This window comes from Pelodiscus sinensis, chromosome 33 (genome assembly GCF_049634645.1).
Source record: "Pelodiscus sinensis isolate JC-2024 chromosome 33, ASM4963464v1, whole genome shotgun sequence".
NCBI classification, from domain to species: domain Eukaryota; kingdom Metazoa; phylum Chordata; order Testudines; family Trionychidae; genus Pelodiscus; species Pelodiscus sinensis.
The window spans coordinates 9,276,803-9,290,330 of NC_134743.1; the positions used below are offsets into that span (position 1 = coordinate 9,276,803).

General features: G+C 52.0%; 1 protein-coding gene across 1 annotated transcript; it reads left to right on the plus strand.

The window, feature by feature from the left end:
• Nucleotides 1–10,019: 10,019 nt before the first annotated feature.
• On the plus strand, nt 10,020–12,492 carry LOC142823349 (NTPase KAP family P-loop domain-containing protein 1-like). Its single transcript, XM_075914285.1, has 3 exons — nt 10,020–10,148; nt 10,798–11,430; nt 12,263–12,492. Exons 2-3 carry the CDS (start codon nt 10,803–10,805, stop codon nt 12,490–12,492), a joined length of 858 nt encoding a protein of 285 aa, XP_075770400.1. The 5' UTR covers nt 10,020–10,148; nt 10,798–10,802.
• The last annotated feature ends 1,036 nt before the right edge of the window (nt 12,493–13,528 follow it).

Sequence of the window (13,528 nt, forward strand, 5' to 3'; positions counted from 1 at the left end):
GAATAGCTGTGCCAGCGGCGGGGGGGGGGGGGGGGGGGCTTTTGCCACACACCCAAGCCAAGCCAGCTGTGGCGGCAAAGCCTTGTGATGTAACCTAAGCCCTTGGCAAGGTCGGGATCAACCTGCTCTGACAATTTCTCGGACCGGCGGGATGAGAAACAAGGATCGTGCAGGGAGATGGGGATGACTAGGAAGCGAATCCAGGTGTGGGGGGAATATCCTGGGTTGGAGGGTCAGTCGATACCCCCGCCTGCCACTGTCTGCCGGGGCTCTGCCCGCAAGATGGAACCAACAGCTGAGTTTGCTTTTCTGCCCCGTCGTGGGCACAAAAGGCCCAGAACAGCCTCCTGCTATCTTGGAGGAAAGGGGCCAAAGTTCAGGAAGCAGGTGCCAGGCTGGGCTGGAATCCGCGAGCTCCGCTTTTGCTTTGCCCTTCCTGGAAGCTGGGCTGCAGGTGAGTGGTGGTTTCATCTCTGCTCTTGGGGTGTTTCTTGTGGGTTCCGAGTGTGGATCTGAGAGGGGCTGCGCAGGGGCAGTGTCATGAACGAGCTGTAAGCGTTACAGCCCCTTCTGCGCAGGCTGGCTCCAGCCTCCCGTCTGTCTCCAAGCCCTGGGGGAGAGGCGGGAGGCCAGCAGCATGGCCTAGTGGAGGGGGCAGGGGGTTGGGTGTAAGAACTCCCGGGTTCTAATCTAATGCCACCTAGTGACTAAGGCACAGAGTTGTGTGTTAGACCCTTGCTCCGCAATTCTGCGCTCACTCTCGCACTGGTGACCTTGGAGAGGCCTTTCAGGTCTCCCTTTCCCTGTCCATCAAAGGCAGGCAAGTGCGATGTAATGCCCTGGAGCAAGTGCTTTGGGACGTGTCGCACAAGTGTGCCTGGCTCACAAGCGTGTCAGCACAGGTGTGTAAAAGCGTGACGAGGGCTTTGAGATCGATGCCGAAGGCGTGTGAGGCTGTAGCGTGACAAGGAAATGAAAGGTCAGAGTTTGGTCAGTTAGATTTTATGGTAATACACTGAGACGAAGCACTTTGGGCGTATATACGATAATGTCTTTCCAAGTGCGTTAGTTCAAGCCGTGCCCTAGGAGCCAAGAGGTGAGACAAACATGCTTGGTCCTGTCTCGGTGCAGGGGTGGACTAGATCAGTGCTTCTCGACCAGTGGTACGAGTCCCCTTAAAGGTACTCAAGAGATGTCTGGGGGACACGTCAACACAACTGAAATTTGGAGAAAACTGAATTTTAGTTTTCAGTTTGACAGCGCTTTATTCTTTTTGTACCTTTTACACCCAAAAATGCCATCGCCCGCCCGGCTACGATGCAGTTGTTTAAACAAATGTGTTGCAACGGTAGAAAAAAATTGTGTGTGTCTGAAAACTGTAGGTACTGGGGGTACTTACACATTTTTTTTTAAAGGGGGTACATTATAAAAAAAGTTTGCGAAACACTGGACCTATCATGGTCCCTTCCACTCAGACTTTTCTATGATTCTGTGACAGGGCTGGGCGATAATTTTCAGAAGGGGGCCACTTAATGGATTTTGGTATGGGGTCATAGGCCGGCTCCACCCACAGAAGGGGCGGAGCCTGAGGCAGAAAGGACTAGCCCACCCTCAGAGTTCTCCGCGGCTGAGGCTTTCAATTAAAAGCACAGAAAAGAGCTCACAGATTTGCCACTACTGGCAGCTGTCCAGCGTGGCTACAGCTTTTTAAAGGGCTCGTGGCTCTCGCCCCTGCCGTAACCCTGAGCCGTGAATCATTTAAAATCGGATCCTGCTGCCTGAGTCACCACTTAGAATTCGGCGGCATGGGCAGCAGGATCTAAACACAAAGTGGCCAGATCACAGTGTTAGGTGGGTTGCATCTTACCCAGCCCTGTTCTCTGAGCTGGTTTCGAAACCTCCGTGTCCTCCTTGTGGTCTTACAGCTGCAGATTTACTGCCTGTCTCTCCTCTCGTGGCCCAGCCTAGCGGCAGCTAATGGACTAACTCAGGTTAGCATCACCTGCCCTGTCTTGGTGACTCTTCACAGCTGAACGGCCTATAAGGCATCGTGCTGGTCTTCTGATCTCTTGGTGACTCCTCTGCCTTCTGTTTATTTCTTTCTCCCTAGCTGGCTGATTGAGTCAAGCCCTGTCAGTGCGTGAAGGCCTCAGGCATTACAAGTGCGATGGTCTCCCATGCCCAAGGTAATCGGCTGGCTAGTAATGGATGGGCTGCTTGGTTATCAGGTTAGGCTGCACAAGCCAGGTCTATGGGACCCCATGGCCAACTGGCACCTGGTTCACAGGGAGGCAGCTGTACTAATCTGAAAATGGCTGGAGGACACCACCATCATTAGGCTCCAGAGTTACAGCACTCGCTCCTCGTCCGAGGAAGGCAGCACAGCTTAGCAGCTCATTGGGATGTCTCCTTTTTAGTTGTGAGATCTGGGCACTTTAGAATGGCTGTAGCTATTTAGCAAAGGTGCACAGCTGTAGGCATGGGGGTTTCCAGCTTTATTCACCTAGGTGTCTGATTCCAGGAAGCAAGGGTGTGTGTGTGGGGGGGAGGGGGGAGTCCTGTACAGAGGGTTCCCTGGCCCCTCTGCTTCCATGGCTGTGCAACTGCCACCAGGTGGATTAGAACCTGGGACTTTTGGAGCTTAGGGCAGGAGCTGCTATAGCTTGAGTTATAAGTCAGTTGCCTCTCAGCATAGGCTGAAGAGCTCCCTTGTAATTATTGCTTGCTGGACATGGTCTCAGTGCCACTCCATAGGATAGTGACCCACATCAGGTGTGTGGGTTACAGCTGCAGGCCTGCTCCCAGCATGCGGATCTGCTCTCTGGGCGGCGTCTATAACTCTGTGGCTGCAGCCCTGCTCCCAGGACTGGATCTGCTCTCTGCCCATAGGCGTGCGCAGCACATTTCATTAGGGTGTGCAGCCAAAGAATGTTTTTAAATGTACTCTTTGACCCCCATTAGCCACACCCCCTGACTCCCATTAGCCACGCCCCCTGACCCCCATTAGCCACGCCCCCTGACTCCCATTAGCCACGCCTCTGGAGGTAACACTTTCAGGGCAATATGGACACATGACCAGAAATAAAAGGTGGCATGTTACCTCCCCCCCCCCCCCAAGGACTTTTCCCACCATCCACTTACCAATAGGGATTAGTTTGGCCCTCACCAACCCCCCCCCTCGTGCAACGATCCTGCAATTGCATTAACCCAATGTGTGAGACATTAACTCGGGGGGTGGGGAGGCTGGGGGAAGTGTTCCCTCTAAGAGTTTCCTCCCATGAGCACAATACATTTTGTGTTGTGCACCAGTACTGAGTTTGTGGCTTGTTTGGATGTGTCAGTGTGGCACCCAAGTTATTCATAAATATCTTATGAACCACTTACCTGTCCCCTCTGCTGCCCTGTCTCCTTCCCTTCCTCCATCAGCTCCCCTGGTTCCTGCTGCCCCCCCAACCCCTCACCCACCTCTGCTGTCCTGACTCCTGCCCTTCTCACTGCCCTCGGCCTTCCCGAGACCTGCCCCCTCCAGCAGCCTTTCTCTCTCCCCCTGTGCCCACTCCTCCAGTAGCCCCACTCTGACCATGTGAGCTACCCCTCCTCATCCCCTCTCCTAACACCTCCCTCTACACACCTGTCCTGCCTCTCTCCTCTGGTGCTGGTCCCTCCCCTGCAGGTGTCTGCCCTTCTGCTTCACCGCCCCGGACTCCCTGGCACCTGCACCTTCCCTTACCCTTGCACCCTCTTGGTGCCTCCCCCTTCCCTCACTGCCCCTACCCACTTTGCCCACTCCCTCACCACCCTCTGCCCCCGTTCCCCTCATGCCCCTGTGCCTTTACACGTGCCTTGCTCCATCTCCGCCTTCCTCATGTCCACCCCTTCTTTCAAGCCTTCTCCCAGCACCTCCCCTTCTCCCCTCTAGCCCCCAAAGCCCTTCCCCTCTCCTCTCCTAGCATCATCCTGTCCCCCCCCCTCACTGACACCTCCCCTCCTGCCCTTTTCCTCATTGTCTCCACTTGGCCCCCTGGCATTTGTCTCTCTCCTACACCCTGACCCTTGGTGCCTTCCCCTTTCATCTCCTGACCTGCCCCCCTCCCCTCAGCACACGCCCTTTCCTCTCTGACCCTTACCCCCTATTTTTCCCTCCTCTTCCAGCAGCCGCCAGCTGGTCTGTTACAGAGTTCTAGGGTCGCCCTGACTGTCACCCTTCTGGTGCTCCCCCTACTCTGTCTGTCTTAGGTTTCTCAGCCCCCTTTTGGGCCACAAACCCCCACCCTGCAGTCTCAGGTTCCCAAAGTTCCGGCAGTCCCCATCACTTGGTGCCTGCGCCGGGTCTGACTCGTAGGGTTGCGAGGTAGACCCTCCCCCCAAAAAACGGACACACTTGATCCTGGGCAGGGGGGAGGGAGGAAGAGGGACTGGCTGGGGGGGGGGGGGCAAGAACTGGCTGGAAGGAAGAGGGGATGGGAAGCATCTCTGGGGGGGAAGGGCCAGATCCTGACCCTGGCCCCCCCTTCTCCCTCCCCGAGGCCAGTCATGCTGCCCCTGACCCCCCCTTCCTCCCTGAGGCCAGTCGCACTGCCCCCGATCCTGACCCCGGCCTCCCCTTCTCCCTCCCCGAGGCCAGTCATGCTGCCTCTGACCCCCTTCCTCCCTGAGGCCAGTCGCACTGCCCCCGATCCTGACCCCGGCCTCTCCTTCTCCCTCCCCGAGGCCAGCCCTGCTCCCCAGCTCAGTGCGGGCCCCTGCTCTCTCCTTAGCTCAGTCCCACTCTGCCGACCCTGGTTCCCTCCTGGCTCCCTGCTCTGCCAGTCAGGCTGAACTGGGACTTTAGCCTCTCCCCGTTGTTCCTGGGGACTGTCAGTCTCAGGATTTTGATCTCTCATTTCCCCTGCCTTTCACTGAGTTTCAGTAAGGAGCTAGCAGCAATAATGCCTCTACTTTTTCCCCCACTCCTGTGCGGAATACATTTTGTTATGTGCACCAAGGCATGCACGGATGTGCACTGTTACGTCACGTGGAGTTTCACAGCATGGGAAGAAATCAGTGGAAATACAGAGAGCTTGAGTAGTTGCAAGTGTCCATTTTATTGCATAGCACGGAGCTAGCTAGAAAAAACCCAAACCAGCTGGGCTGACCCCCAGTGACCTAACGCAGTTACTATAACAACAAGATCTATGTCTACACCCAGTACACCACATGCACCACCACTAGAAACACATGCTACCGGCTAGCAAACTGGGCAGCATTTGAATGTCTCCTGGCTGGCCGCCCAAGAGCTCAGCTTGCAGGGAACACTGGCTAACCGTCCCCTTCCACCTGGAGAAGGGAGAGACAGGAAAGCAGCAACAGAGCATCTGCCTGGGGGAAGCCCGAATCCCATGCAGGAGTGGAGCCCTGTTCCTTGTTCCAGGCCCTTGCTAGAGTCCCCTCCCGTAGCTGCAGCTATGGCCGGCAGTTTTAAAAGCGGACTTACGCTGGCCCTGCAACCCGAGCGACTCTGTCAGTGGGTGCTTATCACTCCATCACCTCGAGCTGTTTAACCAGCTTGTTTAACCAAGGAGGGAGGGAAAGGGAAACCTTTGGCCATTTGAGGGTTGCGTGCCAATGGAGGGAAAGGGGATGGATAAAAAGGGGCTGAGCACACGGTACTGCCTCTTTTTAAACCCAGGCCCAAAGATGTCCTGGAATTCTGGGCCACTGGCCTGAAGGAGATGGTCAAACTGCCTGGCAGCTGGACTTTTGGAGTCTTGTTATTCCTGGGCTCCTGGTAGCGATGGCTCCCATTCCAGGGGATTCCTGCCAGGTAGTTTACCTCAGACAGCAGCTTTTATTCCCCCGTGTCACTTCTCCCAGTATCTGAGACTTTGGTCATGGGGATCAAGCATTTAACATGATTCCAAGAGGAACCGGATGGTTCATCTAGCGAGCCAGGCTCACCGATATTTGAGTAGTTAATAAAAATCCCTAGTTGCTGTGTGTAGGTCTAAAAAGGGAAGGTTAGTATCATTAGTCTTATTTTACAGACAGGGAATAACCTCTCCAACCTGTGGGAGAGGCAGGAATAGAACCCAGGTTTCCTGATACCACAGTCAGGGCTTTGTTACCAGGCTACATCCTGTACTAGAAAGGATGGGCCTGAAGCATGGGCCTGGTGTAAGGCCTGAGGCCTGAACCAAAGTAAGCAAGAGTTAGCTGAAGAGAAACAGGCAGGTCGTGTCAAAAGCAGACGGTTGCCTGAAAGTCTTGGGACTTAACCCTAACTGTCTTGCCTGGAAAGGTTGAAACCATAGACAAAAGGTCCTAGAAAGTCTCCAGGAATGCTAGAGAAGCAGGAAGCGAGTTGACAGGAGGCCAGGAAAGAAAATGGAAACAGAATTTGGGGTTTTGAATTGGAAGCAGTGATGTGCCTGTTGTGTGATCATGCCTGGAAGATGTGAATTAAGCCAGGAACCTGGGCAAGCAGAATCCAGCGACTTTCTTGGCTAGGGAAAGACTAAATCTTGGAACAAGAGAGATGTGAGTAGAACAGGGAATTTTTAGTCAGACGCTACTAGGTAATTTTCTTTATTTTTTTAGTTTGTTGGACTTCTTTTTGCTAAGCACATGTAACTATCCCCCTTTACCCTAGAACTCTTCAAACTGAATCCCAGGGTAGCGATTTTCTGTGTTTTAATCTTTCTTTTTTCAGTTTCTTTGTAACACCTAGCAACCAAGTAGATACGCTGGAGGGCAGTAGATATGCTGGAGGGCAGGGATAGGGTCCAGAGTGACCTAGACAGATTAGAGGATTGGGCCAAAAGAAATCTGATGAGGTTCAACAAGGACAAGTGCAGAGTCCTGCACTTGGGATGGAAGAATCCCGAGCATAGTTCAGGCTGGGGAACCGACTGGCTAAGTAGCAGTTCAGCAGAAAAGGACCTGGGGGTTACAGTGGATGAGAAGCTGGATATGAGTCAACAGTGTGACCTTGTAGCCAAGAAACCTAATGGCATATTAGGGTGCATTAGGAGGAGCATTGCCAGCAGATCCAGAGAAGTGATTATTCCCCTTCATTCGGCTCTGGTGAGGCCACATCTGGCGTATTGTGTCCAGTTCTGGGGCCCCCACTATAGAAAGGATGTGGACGCATTGGAGAGGGTCCAGCGGAGGGCGACCAAAATGATTAGGGGGCTGGAGCGCATGACCTATGAGGAGAGACTGAGGGATTTGGGTTTGTTTAGTCTGCAGAAGAGAAGAGCGAGGGGGGTTTGATAGCAGCCTTCAACTTCCTGAAGGGAGGTTCCAAAGAGGATGGAGAGAGGCTGTTCACAGTAGTGACGGATGGCAGAACAAGGAGCAATGGTCTCAAGTTACAATGGGGAAGGTCTAGGTTGGATATTAGGAAAAACTATTTCACTAGGAGGGTAGGGAAACACTGAGATGGGTTCCCTAGGGAGGTGGTGGAATCTGCATCCCTAGAGGTTTTTAAGTCTTGGCTTGACAAAGCCCTGGATGGGTTGATTTAGTTGGGATAGGTCCTGCCTTGGGCAGGGGCTGGACTTGATGACTCCTGAGGTCTCTTCCAGCTCTATGGTTCTATGATTCTAAGTAATGTTTCACCAAGTGTTTTTGTTTTGTTAATAGACGTCACATTTTTAAAACCATGATCTGATTCCTGCATCCTAGAGGGCGGAAGGTTCTGTATGCACGTGCCTAAGACAGCAAGCCATACTTCTAGGAGAAATTACAGGTTTTCAAGCTCTCTCTGGAGGGAGTGTCAAGGACAAGGAAGGTACCCCACAGGAGGGAATTCTGAAATGCGCCTGTCTGGTTCTCAAAGGGGTTTGTGCATTTGGATGATGGCAGCAACACCAACACAAGCCTCCAGTGGCAGGGTATTTTAAAGTCTCTTGTGGGCCCCCACCTTCTGCACTTGGAGTGCCAGAGTGGGAAACAGCCTTGACATGACCCCTCTCCAATTTATCAACATCCATCTGGAATTCTGGTCACCAGAGCTGGGCACAGAACTCCAGCAGCAGAAGTTCAAGTGCCGAATAAAGAGGCTAAGTCGGTTCCCCACTCTGGCACTTGGAGTGCAGAAGGTGTGGGCCCAAAAGAGACCTTAAAATACCGTGTCTCTATGGGCTTCTGCTTCAAAACTCCCCAAGGTCACAGATTCCCTGAGCTTAGGAGGGTTGCTGCCTCTACCCAAGTGGAAAAAAACTTTTTCTTCTTGAACGCAGGAAGAAGTCACTTGGGAACGTATTCCAGAAGGGTACCCCAAACTCTTTTACACAAGAGCCAAAAGAAATCTGATGAGGTTCAACATGGTCAAGTGCGGAGTCCTGCACTTGGGACAGAAGAATCCCAAGCATTGTTACAGGCCTGGGACCAACCAGCTAAGTAGTAGTTCTGCAGAAAAGGACCTGGGGGTTACAGTGGATGAGAAGCTGGATATGAGTCAACAGTGTGCCCTTGTAGCCAAGAAGGCTAATGGCATATTAGGGGGCATTAGGAGGAGCACTGCCAGCAGATCCAGAGATGTGATTATTCCCCTTTATTTAGCACTTGGAAAGAAAAAAAGAAAAATGAAAACAAACTGTAATTTCTGATAGCTGTCCTCTTAGTCTTAGGCAGGTATACACAGACCTCCTATTACTTTCCAGGATACAAAATCAGATCATAGCCTTAAAATAGGTGATTATATTAAGAAAACAAAAAGGTATTCATTTGTAAAGCTGACTTGGCTGCTAGGAGTTATAGCGCAACTGAGAAAAGAACAGATTAAAACACAGACAATTGCATCCCTGGGATTCAGTTTAAAGTTATAGTGGGGAGAGGAGGGGATATGGATTTAGCACAGAGGAGTTTAACCAAACAACAAAACAAAAAAATAACCTGATCGCATCTAAATAAACATTCTCTATCTACTCAAGGATCCACACTTCCAAGGTCCAGTCCAATTCTAGGCCCAGGTATTCTTTTTTTTAGGCATGATGTCCCTGCCCAGTTCAATTCATCCCCCCCCTCATCCCCTTCCACAGCTCCAGGATTAAACTCACAAAGAAAAACAGCAGACAGATTCCCTTTTAATGCAGATCTGAACTCCCTGCCAACACTTTCTAGCTAGCTAGGTTTAACCCTTTAGTCACTGAATACTGGGATGTTCAGAAAAGAACAGTGGGCCTCCCATCCATCACAGAAGCGAGACAGCCTCTTTACTCCTGCTCAAGCGTTTCCTGTTTATACATCCCAGAATTACAATAGCTTTTTAAGCCCCAACGCCACAATGGGAGCTCATGTTCTGCTGATTACTCACCATGACCTCTACATCTCTTTTCCCCGCCCTGCAAGTCTGGCCCACAGAACCATGGGAAGTGGCATAGGCTAGCCTGGGCCAGGGCAAAGGAACACGTGGGCCTTTCTCTTCTCCATCTCTCCCTCTGCATTGCACAGCAGGGCGCAGGAGTGCCAGGGGGCTCTGTGGACGCTGTTTGGCTTAATGCCAGCGAAAGCAGGGACTACAGGAGTACTTACGGGCTCCTGGTGTTAAGAGCTGTGATGTGGTTGCCTCAGCAGCGTGGCTCAGTGCTTCTGTTCTTGGAGCTCTGGTGTTATCAGTGGTCAGTGCAGGTAACGCAGCCTGCTCCTGCTGCAGATCTCGTTGTTATGCACAAAGACCGACCACAGGCACCGTCTGGTGACAGAGGCACTTCGCCATGTTTATAGCTGTGTAGTCACAGATCTAGTGCCCTGGATTTGCGGTTACACGTGCACCAACTCATGAGTGCCCCAGGACGAGGAGCAATTCAGTCAGTAAGTCTCTGTTGTCCCTTCGGCCATGCAAAGGGGGTAAGGCCAGGCACCCCAATATTTATAGCCTAAAATAAACTTGTGTGGTTTCGGACATTTGTTTGCTCCCTCCCCTTGTACCTAGTACCTTGAACCGAAAAATATTAGCGGAGACACTGTTGAGCATCCACTGCGGATGCGCTCGGTGAGGCTAATCTTAGGGTTTTACCTCATCCCCGTTGCAGGGTTCCAGACCAAGGAGGATATCTACTGCCTCGCTTTAGCGAAGGCCCTGTACACTGTGCCCACGCCAGTGACTGCTGGGTTTTATGCACCATGGGGACATTGCAAAAACCTGCTCTTACACAAAATCAAGGGTGAGTACTGCCCCGGGGAACGTAAGACGGGGAAGGAACCTTGTGGGGATGGGGATTAGTGGATGACAACCATCTCCAAAGAGCCAGAGCCACCCGTACTCATTTGCCGATTATGCAATCGCATAGGGGACCTGAAAATTTGGAGCAGCACTGGGTTTTCATGTCCACTCCACCCACCTGCCTCTTCCTATCCATGGTCTGTGGCTCTGCTTCCTCCAGCAGCAGAAGTTCTAGAAGATCTAGTTAATTTACAAGTGACAAAGTCTGCTCGAGCTACTGGCAGAACATCGACGACATGGTAATGAAGCCATTTAACAGGCATTTGCCAACCTCTGCTAAATGTTTGCTGAATTTACTGTGAGAGTCGACAGGACCTTAGTTTAAAATGTGTTTGTTTATTAGTGTGTGGATGAGGATTATAAAATCACATCGCTAAAAATTCAACATCCATCTGGGCTGCTGTTGGGCAGATGGGCACCAGTTTAATAGTACGGCGTAGGATCCCATCAATCCTAAGGATGGCTTTGCCAAGAGCTACCCATTCTTGATTGCTTCCCAGAAGGGAGGGATTGTGAAGCTGGAAGACCCTTCAGGAGGAGAGATTTAAGGCACTGCCAGGTACCTAACATATCTTCCTCTTTTATCTCAGAGAACATGGAAAACGAATCGAAGAAGAAAGACCAGGAGGAATTTCAGCGGACGCAGAAGATGCAGCGTGACAACACTGGCCGGGATCTACTCAAGCTCCTGTTACTCATGATCTTCTACCGGCCGGTCCTGACGGAGCAGCAGAAGTGGAGAAGGAACGTGAAACACGTCTTCATCCATTTCAGCGCCTGGGAGTACGCGGGCTGCGACCAGCTCTGGGCAGGCCTCATTACCACACTGTGCGACGGCATCGAAAGCCACTTTGGTCTCCTACCCATGAGCATTTACAGGACCATAGACAGGAAATGTAGCATCATCGAAAGACCAGGGGATCAGGAATGGGTTAGCAAGAAGTTCCTCTTCCTCCCGCTGTGGGTGGCTGTGATCCTTTTGATCATGGTAGCTATTGGGGTGGGTGGTCTCCTCCTAGTGTTTGGGATCCCCATCGGGGATGCCTCGGGAGACGCCATAGCTGTCGTGGAAGGCATTGGGGTGACGGCTGTCAGCGTCTCTGCAGCAGCTGCCATACGGCTCACTATCACAGTGGTACGAAACATTATCGTCACCCAGAAGAGCCAGCTGGAGAGACAGATGAACCAGACGGCTCTCAGCGCACAGCTGGGCTTCATGAGCTGCGTGAAAAGCGAAGTCAGGACAATCACTGGGTTCCTGCAGTACATGGAGATCTTCCAGCGGCGGAAGCTGCGGGTGGTGCTGGAGATCACCCACTTGGATACATGCAGCCCTGACAAGGTGGTGGGCGTCCTTGATGCCATGAACATTCTCCTCTCAGACGATGACGCCCTGTAGAGAATCAGCAAGCATAGTGCTTTGGCCGCATGACAGAGCGTCCCAAGGACGAAACCAAGCAAGAGTCCTGAGCCAACAATAACAACATCTGCCTGAGTCAATGACCTTCGAGAATGCTGTGTTTGGGACTGGGAAAAAGCAGTTTGTAAACTTTTAAGAGTATAAAGGTAGTTGTGATCTTGCAATAAAATGATTTCGTGCTTGCACCGGCCGGAGTCCGTGCCTTCATACACCACAAATGGCGCCCGATACAGGGCTTGAACTGAATGAGTGATTCAAACCGGTGGTGTACCCGCGGCTGGATGGAGGATAAGTTGTTGAGAGGAGCTCCCGAAATTACTGACATCACCATTCGCAGGACGAACAGGTGAGCAGCCGCGGACAGAGTAACAGAATGGGGCAGTCTGCCACGAAAGAGCAAAAACTGCAGCTTGAGATCTTGCAGCGCATTCTGAAGGAACAGGGGTTTAAGGTTCCCCCTGTACAGCTGGTTCAGCTGTTGGTTTGGATACGAGACCATTGCCCGTGGTTCCAGGAAGGGGGCTCTTATGATCTGACCTTCTGGGAGAAGGTGGGCAAGGAATTGAGAACCTCTGAACATCTTGCATTATCCCTCCCAAAAGGGATCATAGTAACGTGGCGAACTGTTTATACAGCCATACGGGCATTGCATCCCACCGAGCGGGTCCTGAAGGAAGCGTCAGCAACACTTGATCCCAGGCTATATCAGGACCCAGAGGATCCCTCGTCCCCTCCCCCAAAACCCCCCAGGGAGGATTGTGAGCTAGTGTACGCCACGGTCCCGGTCTCCCCGGAGCCTGATGACTTGTGCCTCGGCCCTGAGGACAGTGAATCTGAGGACAGCGGGCCCGAGGACCCCCTTTGACACAGGGATGGCGGCGGTTGGCGTAGGGCCTGACTCGTACCCGTCGCTCGAGCCCGTCAAGGCCCTGGCGGCATCTGCACCGACGGCAGAGCAAATTTTACAGACTCAGAGGCTACAAGCTGTTTCTCAGTCCTTGATTGTAGCCCTGCCGCCTTTTGCCCCAGCATTAGCTCCCGCTTCTTCATACAGGTCCGCAAGCCACACGGTCACTCCATATGGGTCCCCCTTGGTGGCACCCTCACATAATGAACAGGCAGGGGTTTTATCTGAATGCCGACGTGAGGCTCTTCGGCGAGGAGATGTGCAGCTTCTACAGGCTTTTCCAATTGTATATGCGCCCCAATGGCCCGCCCGACATGAGGCTTTGCCATATGAACTTGTAAAAGAGTTGCGCAAATCTGTGAAGGATTATGGATTACAGTCTTCTTATACGATCAATTTGGTTGTGGCTATTTCGGAGTCATGTGTTATGGCCCTGCATGATTGTCGCACGCTATTACGCCTGCTACTTAGCCCGGCGCAGTATGCAGTTTGGGACACCGAGTATTGTGACGGTGTTATGTCGCAAGTTATGGATAATATTACCAATGGGGTAAACGTTGGCATAGATGAACGCATAGGGCAGGGCCAATATGCTACTCCCCATGCTCAGGCTCAGATGAATCGCTTGGTATTTACGCAAGCCACATCGCTGACCCTTCGAGCCTTATGACAGGTCCCTGATGCGGGCCAAAGGGACACATCTTTTGCTACGGTCCGCCAGGGCTCCCAGTAACCCTATGTGTAATTTTTGGATAGGCTCCAAACCGCCATACAACGATAAGTAGACTCAGAGGAGGTTCAGTACCTGTTGCTGTTTCAATTGGCTATTGAAAACGCTAATATAGACCGCAGGAAGGCTTTGGACCCCCTGCGTAACAAGGCGAAAACTCTTTCAGAATTGATAAATTTGTAAAACCTGCACCCTAAGGGTTAAATGTGTCTTCCAAGGAAACTAATTATTGTTTTAAGAATCCAAACTCTGAAACTTCACTGT

Excerpts from the sequence above, each read along its gene's own strand:
- LOC142823349 (XM_075914285.1), top strand. The coding sequence starts at position 10,803 with ATGGAAAACGAATCGAAGAAGAAAGACCAGGAGGAATTTCAGCGGACG. Across the intron at positions 11,431-12,262 it reads ACAGCTGGGCTTCATGAGCT|CCATACGGGCATTGCATCCC; the intron begins GCGTGAAAAGCG and ends CTGTTTATACAG.